Genomic DNA, 10,307 nt, shown 5'->3' with positions numbered 1-10,307 from the left:
CACATTTATTTGAACAGCCAAGAAAAAAATTGCAATTTATTAAGATTCAACAAAGCGTTGTCCTTTTGAAAGCAACTCTCGGTGCGTGTTCTTTAACGATCACATTCTATGAGGAAAAAACATTAAAAGCCACAAACTTGTTTTTTAATCTCAGAGTTACAGACATCTTTAATTCAAAAGAAAAGGCCAAAAAAAATTAACAAAAAACAAAAACAAACAAATAAAGCGTCTTCACTTCCATCCCCAATTTTAAAAACTCCGTTTTTCTACAACCCGATGCTAGGCGGCAGCACGGCCCGCTGTCTGGACGCACACGCATGCACGCACGCGCGCTCGCACGTATATTTGCCGTACACGCGTAAGTACGTGTACGTCAAATACGTAGGACGCAGGTAACGGCAATGAGATGCACTTACTCTGAGGAAGGTTTGTTTAGCTAAATACACGACTAAACTTCAGAAAACAAGTCTTGAACCCGGTTTGTGCATAGTTCATGATCCTCTATAAAACCAGCTTTTGTCGATCTGCAATTTTGCAGGACTTTCTCTTTTTTTTTTTAAATTTTTTTTGTTTTTTTTTTAAATTTTTTGTTTTTTGTTCTTTTTTTGTTTTGTTTTGTTTTGATAAAACCATTAAAAAGCTAATTAAAAAAAATGTAATGCACAAGTTTCCTGATCAAGCAGGCAGGGAGCACAATGTTCATATATTTTTAAAACATACTTGAGGGTATGTTACTCCATTGTCTTTCTTTCTTGCAAAACAATCAAAACATTGATCATTTTTAAAACATAAAGCAATTTTTAATATATAAAGCACTCTTCAAACATCTATTTCTTTTGAGTCCGTTATTTGGTAAATATGTAACTGCTACACATTAGAGATTAGGTATTTTTCTTCTTTGTGGTTTTTTTTTTTTTCCTTTTTTCTTTTTTTTTCTTTCTTTTTATTTTTTTTGTTTGTTTTTTAATAACATCTTCAGTGCTAGGAGTCGGGTTACAAAATACATGAAATGGTGTGGAGCTGCCCCTCGGGAACCCTGGCTTTCCTGAGAGCGCGTCCACATGTGCAAGACAGTGACCACAACGTCTCGTCACCTCGACGAAGGGGACACTCGACAGTCCACAACGATGGCCGGAGGGAAGCGACGACACTTGTTCAATCCCAGAGCTCTGAAGTAGCGAATCTGCATTCGGAAAATAGGTTTCTTTACCACGGAAGTCTCTTTTTTTTTCTTTTTTTCTTTTTTTTTTTTAAATTCCTTTTTAAAATTTTTTTTTTTTTTTTTTTTTTTTAAATTTTAAAGTCTGAAGGAGAAAAAAGGGTCTGTAAACAGGTGGGAGCCCTGAGCACGGGCCCCTCCGAAAGCGGTCACCACCCAGGTCCAAGTGCTTGGCCCCGCTCCTCGTGCGGGGCCGGTGGCTCTCACCAGTATCTATGGCCACGGTCCAGCACCAGCTGTTTTCTCTTTCGCTTTATATTCCAAATGGAAACATGGTGCCATACTCTGGTAATAATTCTCTTGCATTAGTCCACAATAAAAAGCTGCTAAAGGTAGGTATACATATTATTTATCCAGAGATATACACTGTAATTTTTAAACGCAGTAACAGAGTCCTTGAGTAAACATTTACACGTGAATTGTCACCGGCCCTGTCCTATGAATTCTCTTTAACGTATAGGATTAGCGAAAGGAAGAGCAGGGACACTCAGTGCAAAGTTAGAAGCTAATAATAGTAACAAACGTTGGACCAATGCGCCAAAAAAAAAAAAAAAAAAAAAAAAGCATATACTGAATAAAAGGGAAAACCCACAGTTAAATCCTCACACGCTTAACACACAAACACAGAGGGGTGCGCACACGCGCGCACGCACACACACGCGCACACACGCACATAGGCTGTGAACTCAGAAATGTTTCCTGGAGCCTGTCTCTGCGCACTGGTGTCAGCTTGGGAGTGCAGAACTGGACGCGGCGAGCGCACGCGTCTCCTTGTTGGCCTGCTGGATTCAAGTATTTGCATGTTCGATATGTCTTTTTTTTTTTTTAACTTTTAAAAAATATTTTTTGGGATTAAAAAAAATGACAGGAAAAAGTAATGAAACAAGGGTAATGTGCATAGGCGGGCCCGTGGGAGCGGAGGGCAGAGCGCAGGCGGCCGCGTGGAGCCCGCGCTCTGTGCCCGGGGACGGACACCAGCCGCCCTGACTCCGGGCCGCCTCTGGTAATGTGCATAATCGTCACAGGCTCGTTCCACATAGGCTTTCTCGTCTCCCTCCCTCCCGCCCCCCTTGATAAAATAACCCTTTCCAGCCCACGATCTGAAAAGTGCCCTTCATGATAGAACTAGTCTAAGCAGCTTTTATACTTAAAAAATCAAAATGACGACACACCGTACGAACATAAGACGACACAAAATAAAAAGCTATGAGGAACATCCTGTCATTAGCGTGTGACACTGACCAAGCGCAGCCCGCACTGTCCCGTGGACAGTTCGCAAGGACCGCGGCGGACATGCGTCCCCAGTACTGGACGGAGGTACTCAAGGGCTGCCGGGCTGCTCCGGGCCAAGCGGGGTCCTCAGCGCCGCCCGGACCGGAAAGGGTCAGCCTTCTCTTCCCGGCGCTGCTGATTGTGGTGCCCGTGGGGTCCTCTCGGTCCTAGATGGATTCCCCACTGAGAAGGTCGCCGGGCAGCAGGGTGTTCAGCGGGGTGGGGCTTCCGATCACCCTGCCGTCGTCACTGCTGGGAGGGCCCCAGAGGCTGCTTGAGTACTGGGGGACCCCGCCCCACAGCAGGTCGCTGCTCCCTTTGCCGGCCAGACACGGGGCGCTCCAGTGGCCGGTGTCGCTCCGCACCAGGCCGTGGGAGCCGCCCGAGGCGCCCAGCCGCGCCTGGCCGGCCCCGGTGCCCGACTGCCAGCCGGAGGTGGACGGCACCGCCTGGCCTTGGGCCAGGAAACGATTTACCTCTTCTTCGCCGGCAAACTCGGCCAGGATGGTAGTGTTTCCCAGAACACACCTGAAAGGGCAGGACGGCAACAAAATTAAGAGTTGGTCTTTGGGGAAGATACAAAGCTTGACAGAGCTTCAGCCGGACGAAGGAACGGAACCGCAAAGACTCAAGTCCGTAAGATCGGAAATGAAAGAGGAGACACGACGACTGACAGCACAGAAGCACACGGGATCGGGAGAGACTCCTAGGAACGATCCCATGCCGACAGACCGGGGACAGCCTAGAAGAGACGGACAAACCCCTAGCAGGACTGACTCGTGAGGAAACAGAAAGTCTCAACAGACCGATAATGAGCAAGGAGACTGAATCAGTGACCAGGGACCTCCCGGGACAGAAAAGCCCGGGACCACGACATGGCTTTCCTGGGGATTTCTACCTAGAATTCAACAGCGATCCTTCTCAAACGCCTTCAGAAAAACCGAGAGAAGGGGACGCTCCCACCCTCGTTTCATGAGGCCCGTGTCATCTTGACACCAAAACCAGACCAGGATGCGAGAAACTACAGAACAGTATTCCCGATGAACACAGATGTAAACGCTCTCAACACAATATTAGGAGACTGAATTCAACGGCACATTAAAAGGATCACACATCGTGATTAAGTAGGATTTATCCCGGAGATGCAACGACGTTTCGCCACCCGCAGGTCAACACGTGTGATGCGTCACGTTGACGGAGTCAAAGGTCAAAATCCGAACGTCTCAGCAGATGCAGAAATGGCATCTGACCAAACACAACGACCTTTCACGACAAAGACCCTCCACGACAGGGGGCAGAAGGGGCACGCCTCCGGGTAATAAAGGCCACCCACACAAGACAGACACACAGCCAATATACTCAGCGCTGAGAGGCTGGAAGCATCTTCTCTAAGATCAGGAACAAAACAAGGATGCCCGCTCTTGCCACTTCTTTTCAACATAGGACCGGAGTCTCGGCCAGAGTAATCGGGCAAGACCAAGAAGTAAAAGGCATCCAAACTGGAATGGAAGGGACAGAAGTGGCATTATTTGCAGATGACGTGATCTTACGTAGAGAAAACTCTAAAGGCTCAACCCAAAACCTACTGATGAATTCAGTAAAGTTGCAGGACACACAACCAACATACGGAAAACAAGTGCATGCATACACACTAAAAGTGAAACACCTGAAAGGGAAATAAAAAACCTCATTTGCACCAGCATCAAAAGCAACAAAACACTTAGGAGTAAATTGATGCAAGCAAGTGAACACTTTCCGTGCAATGAAAACGAAAATAATTTTAAGTAAAGAAACCGAAGGTACAAATGGAAGGACGTCCTGTGTTCGTTCACGCATCAGAAGAATCAACACTGTTAAAAGTCCAGACGACTCGATGCCATCTATACCTTCAGTGTAGTCCCTATAAAAACCCCAGTGGCATTCTTCATGGAAATTTGTATGGAACCACGGAAGACTCCAAATGGCCAAAGCAATTCTGAGAAAGTAACACAGCAGGAGGCATCACACTTGCTGATTCCAAACCAGACTACAAAGCTACGGTATTCACATCAGTATGGTGACAAAACCAAAACAATCAACAACAACAACAACAACAACAACAACAACAACGACCCAGACAGACACAGACACACAGACCAGTGGGACTGAACAGAAAGCCAGAAATAGATCCCCATGTAGACAATCGATTAGTATTTGGCCAGGGCATCAAGAGTACTCAGTGGGGAAAGGGGAAAGGATAGTCTCTCCAACAAATGTGCTGGAAAAACTGGAAAACACGTGCGGAACAATGAAAAGTGGACGCCTATCTCACGCCACTCAGAAAAATTAACTTGAAATGGATTCAAGACTTAAACGTAAGATTCTGGAACTGTAAAACTCCTGGGAGAACACACAGGGAAAAAGCTCCTTGACGTTGGTCTTGGTGACGATTTTTTTTTTTTTTTTTAATTTTAGAGAGAGTGAGCAAGAGCAAGATTGCAAGCAGGGGAGAGGAGCAGAGAGAGCGGGCGAGAGAATCCCAAGAAGGCTCTGTGCTGTCAGTGCAGAGCTGGACACGGGGCTCGAAGCCACAAACTGTGAGATCACGACCTGAGCCGAAATCAAGAGTCAGACGCTCAACCAAGTGAGCCACCCAGGCGCCCCCCTGGCAATGATTTTTTGATATGACACTAAAAGCACATGGCGTGCCGGCTAGCTCAGTCGGTGGAGTGTGCGACTCTTGATCTCAAGGTTGTGAGTCTGAGCCCCACGTTGGGTATAGACATTACTTACATAAACAAAACTTAAAAAAAAAGCACAAGCAATAAAGAAAAAAGTGAATAAGCAGGACTGCATCAAACTAAAAATCTTCTGTACAGCAAAGGAAACTGTCAATCTAATGAAAAGACACTCTACGGAATGGAGAAAAATATTCACGAAAATATTCACGTCACTCATCATCAGGGAAATGCAAATCAAAGCCGAATGAGAAATCACCTCACATCTGTCGGAATGACTGTCCTCAAAGAGACAAGAGGTAACAACCGTTAGTAAGGATGCTGAGAATAGGGAGCCCTTCTGTACTGCTGGGGGAACGTGAGTTAGTCCAGCCGCTACAGAGGTTTCTCAGAAAGTTAAAGACGGAAGAATCGTACGATCCAGCAATCTCACTTCTGGCCACATATCCGAAGGAAAGCATTCCTGCAGTGCTGTCCAAAGTAACCAAGACATGGAAAGAACCTGAGTGCCTGTCAATGGACGAACGGATCGAGATGGTTTACAGCCCCTGCCCCCACCACGGAACGTCACTCAGCTGTGGGAAAGAAGACCCCGCCATTTGTGACAAACACGCACGGACGCTGGTGGCCTTAAGCTAAGGGAGGGAAGTCAGGGAAAGACAAATCCCGCGTGGTCTCGCTTGGGTGCGGAGTCTAAAAGATCCACGCTTGCAGACACAGAGAGTAGACAGGTGGTCGCCAAGGGCTGGGAAGTGGGGTGGTGTTGGCACAAGGGTACGGACTTCCGGTTAGAAGAGGAGTGAGTCCTGAGGACCTAACACACCGCGCGCCGACGACAACTGGCAACACTCTACACGGCAGAGCTGCTAAGAGGGCAGATCTGCAACGTGCTCGCGACAAACACGAAACGGTAATTCTGGGCCAGCGGAGGCGTGAGCTATGCTGCGCAGCGACCACACCCGTGCAGGATACAAACGCGTTAAATGCACACGTGCGCACCTTAAACGGACGCAACGCCGTGTGCCAACTGGAGCTCGAAAAAGCCACCCGAACCCTCAAAACAAACACACGAAGGAGCAGGACAGCAGTCACGTGAGTGGAACGACCCCGCGCCTTCCTGTGCCCACCTCCCTGGCTTCCTGGGCTGCTTTCACGGAAAAAGCGCAGCTGGGGGCGTCACAGGTCACCCGGAAAGAGCCCACAGCTCGCGTTTTGCTGCTGCTGTTTCCACCCCCAGATGACGAGCTGCTTTCCTCAGCTGACACTTTTAGCCGCGATACTGTGTCGGGAACAGCGTATTCTTCAGGAGGTACGTGAAGGTGCCCCTCAACTTGGGCATCATCTAGAATCTGTTAACTTGCATCCTGGGCTGAAAATGGGAACGACTAATTTCCGGGCCCTGCAGCTCCAGTGACGTCACTGAGCAGGTCCATTCACACATCTTATCAAGAGCATCCTGTAACTGGGGGAGGGAGGAGGCGGCTAGGATGTGTCACCTGCCTGGGGCTACCCGGTGGAGACAGAGACAGCGTTTCCTTCTGTGTCCTTCTGTGTCCTACGTGCTCTCTCTTGGGGGGGAGGGGCTTTCCCTCGCGGAGGGTGTGGCCACAGCAACCCCGCAGCAGAAGGAGATGTGTCATAGGACACCTGCTAGGGCCTGGCCCTCCAAATTCCTATGTTGGAGCCCTGACCCCCAGCACCTTGGCTAGGCCTGTATTGGGAGATGGGACTTGCAAGTGGGGATGAGGGGCGCCTGGGTGGCTCAGTCGGCTAAGCATCTGACCACGGCTCAGGTCATGACCTCGCAGTTTGTGGGTTCAGGCTCTGTGCTGACTGCTTAGAGCCTGGAGCCTGCTTCGAATTCCGTGTCTCCCTCTCTCTCTGCTCCTCCCCCGCTCGTGCTCTGTCTCTCTCTCTCTCCTTCAAAAGTAAAGACACTGAAGATAAAATTAAAAGAAAAAAATAAAGTGGGGATGAAAATGGGACCTAATCCATGATGACTGTGTCCTTCTAAGAACGGGCAATCAGGACACACACGCTCAGACTCAGAGGCGACCACGTGAGGACACGGGGACAAGGCAGCCGTCTGCAGGCCGAAGAGAGGAGCCTCGGAAGGAACGGAGCCTGCGACACCTTCCTGAGCTGTGGGTGCTCCACAGAACCGGGGCGATCGACGTCTGTGCCCACGTGCTTTGTCACTGCAGCCCCAGACACACCTACGACCCCCAAACCCAGCGCTGCCGGGGCCGCAGCCATTGGGCAGCTGAGTGGCAGCCGAGAGACGTACATGTGCAGGGACTTCTGGGCCTTGGCGGCTTCCTCCTTGGAGCTGTAGCGGACCACGGCGTTGCCTTGGGTCAGGTTCAGGTGGAATGTGACGAGAGGCCCGTGCTGCAAACACAGCGTCCGTAGGGTAGAGCCGTCGATCTGATTGAGGAAGCAAAGGGGGCAGTAACGAGCTTCCTGGGGCTTCTTCCGTGACATTCTTCAACGGAAATGTACGTCACCCTGTGTACTAAACACTGGGCGAATGTCTGTCCTATACGACTTTATGGTTTTACCTTTTATGCCTTGTAACTTACCATGTAATCTTCAATAGAAGTTAAGTAAATCAGGAGAAAGAAAAGACCCCATTTTGGTTCTGGCCTCCCCGCCCACCCCCAGCCAGGGCACATCGCACAGAGCCCGCGGTCCTGGTGGCCTTGTGGCCCCTGACCCCAGAAAAGGTGAGCACAGGACAAATCGCTCTCGAGGGGCTGTAATTAAAGGCAAGCAACTGTCTAAAGGGTAGAGTCCTTAAGCCTAAAAAATACGCAATTCACCAGGAACACGAGGGCCCCCGGCACAGAGACCGGCAGGCGGCGGGGTCCCCGCACGGTGACCCCCACGGCAGGCGCCTGTACCTGGGGCGTGAGGTTGCGGAGAACGAGCCAGCTGCTTGTCCTTCCTGAGGTGTCGGTGCTCCACGCGGAACCTGCACGAGCCAGGGAAGAGCAGTCAGCACGGCCTCCGGAGGCTTCTCATCTCGCCAACACTTGGTGGCCCAGAGCGCCGCCGCGTGCTCTAAGCCTTTCTCAACCTTTGAAAACCCACGCCGTCGTTTGGCTTTGAGGAACCCAAGCCCACGATCCCTGCAGTCTCCTGGGGGCAGGTGTGACGAGGGACTCCTCCTCGGCCCCCATGCTCCTTGGAATCAACGCTCTGAAATCCCCCTTGTTAGTACCGCAGACCCACCGGGCTGCTCTCAAGGGGCCGACAGCCATTGCCAAACTATCTGCGGTGGGTTCTAATCTCAGCTTCTTAAACTCCCAGTGCACGCGTTTCTCCCATCCGCACAGCTGGTGGAGGGCACATCAGGATACAGGAGCTGCCTCACGCTGGGGGCCATCTGCCCCAGAGAAATATTGTGGAGACGCAAATATGCAAGTGGCAACGGAGCCCCTTGTGCACGAACGGGCTTCCTCCCCGGGCCCAGCGAGGCCCCTCGAGGGGCGCCGTGACCACCGGGGCCCAGGGCAGAGGCCGACATCAGGGCAGCCGGAGCGCCGGGCCCAGACACGCCCCAAGAGTCTGGGGCGCCTCCTCCGCAGCCCGCCCTGGGACCTGGGGGGCGGGGTCACAGCAGTCCCTGTGAAGGGGTCCCGGGACAACGCGACAGGCACGTTCCCTGAAGGGTAAGTGGAGCAGGTGCACAGCCCCCGTGCTCCCCCACCCCCACCCCACTTGCAGAGAGGACGGATTCGTACCCGAGGAGTAAGAGCTGGTCCAGCCGAGGGGGCTGGCTCCCCAGGTGGAGGAAGGCTTGGGATTGGTTAACCCTGGAGGCGGCCTCGTGGGTGCAGTAGTGTTTCTGGGCACCTTCCACAGTTCGTGAGACAGAGAGGCTTGCGTGTGGGAGGCAGGGCCAGAGGACCACGTCGATTTAATGTCTGACAGTTTACCTAGAAAGGCAGAGAGACGGAGCACAGGCGTTCCTGAGACAGAAGAAAAGTCACCGTAGGGTGTGGGGCACCGCACGAAGTGCTCTCCGGTGCCGGCAGAAGCATCATGAGCAAGAACAGCAAGTCAAGGCACCCCCACCCGAGAACCACGGGGTGTGCTCGCTCTTGAGTCTCTGCCCGGAAACACAGGCGGCCTGCGCCCAGCAGAGACCCTGCCGGCTCTTACACGAATTCGCAAAATGTGCCAGAACCAGATTTGCCACCAAAAAATGGCATTTTTGTAGTTCAACGTTAAAGCTAATTTACCAACATATTCCACTGGGACGAGCTCGTAACGCAACAAACTGATTGAGGTCAAAAGCCTAACCTTTAGATCCTTCAAGCCAGGTCTTTAGGCACCAGCCCCTTGCCAGGGCTCTGCCCCGACCGCCCACAGCTTCGAGACCCGCTGCAGGGCCGCACTGCGCACACGGATGCTCGCGGCCCCGGGTGCTGGCGGCCGAGTGTTCGGCGTCTTGGAACCTCAGCTGGGAGAAGGGTGTTTTAAGGCTCTTTGGGAGAAAAAACCAAACTGGCAATGACTCCCGGCCTCAGCTTCTCCCGCACCCAGGGCTCGGCTGCGATGTGCGGACACCCGGACGAGGGCCGGGCCTGCCTCACTCGCCCAGTGTGGCGAGGACAGGAAGCGCTGGGGGCAGAGTCGTCGCGTCGCCGTGGTCCCTGGACAGCAAGGCAGTGACCAGGCCGATATGGACTGTGTGTGCAGCTCCCCTCCACCCCTGCCTACTGGCATTGACTGTGACTTCAAACAAACAAACAAACAAACAAACAAACAAACAAACAAACGCTAATCTTAGCAAAGGTGTCCTTGATGAGAAAAACAAAAGTGCCCTAAAGACTGCCTCATACAGGGAAAATGATTTGATTCTGCCCCTTTTCTTCAGCTAAATGATTTTGGAAGCATTAAAGGTCTACACACATCTCTGTAAACGTCAGAAAGAATAAGCATTAGAAGGAAGAGAGGAATCCAGACGCTTTTCAGTAAGGCGCTAAACTGTATGTTGAATCAGTGTATTGTGCACCGGGAACTAATAGAAGACTGGACGTTTGTTACATTGGGATTAAAATTAAAAAAATAAACAAACAGACTTCGGAGTG

The 10,307-nt window shown here is 51.2% G+C and overlaps 1 protein-coding gene across 5 annotated transcripts in view; it reads right to left on the bottom strand.

The window, feature by feature from the left end:
- Positions 1 to 4: 4 nt before the first annotated feature.
- TNRC6C (trinucleotide repeat containing adaptor 6C) overlaps positions 5 to 10,307 on the bottom strand; it is a 98,441-nt gene continuing 88,138 nt past the window's right edge. For all 5 annotated transcript variants that reach the window (XM_023244123.2, XM_023244124.2, XM_019818326.3 and 2 more), the window contains 4 exons: positions 8,955 to 9,149; positions 8,112 to 8,182; positions 7,496 to 7,635; positions 5 to 3,019 (listed from right to left, as the gene is read on the bottom strand). In XM_023244123.2, coding sequence (XP_023099891.2) covers positions 2,659 to 3,019; positions 7,496 to 7,635; positions 8,112 to 8,182; positions 8,955 to 9,149 — 767 coding nt within the window. In that variant the 3' untranslated portion in view covers positions 5 to 2,658. The remainder of the gene's footprint in view (positions 3,020 to 7,495; positions 7,636 to 8,111; positions 8,183 to 8,954; positions 9,150 to 10,307) is intronic.

The sequence above is a fragment of the Felis catus genome, chromosome E1 (assembly GCF_018350175.1).
Source record: "Felis catus isolate Fca126 chromosome E1, F.catus_Fca126_mat1.0, whole genome shotgun sequence".
NCBI classification, from domain to species: domain Eukaryota; kingdom Metazoa; phylum Chordata; class Mammalia; order Carnivora; family Felidae; genus Felis; species Felis catus.
Note: the sequence above shows the minus strand (reverse complement) of the source record. Positions and strands in the feature narration are given on the sequence as shown.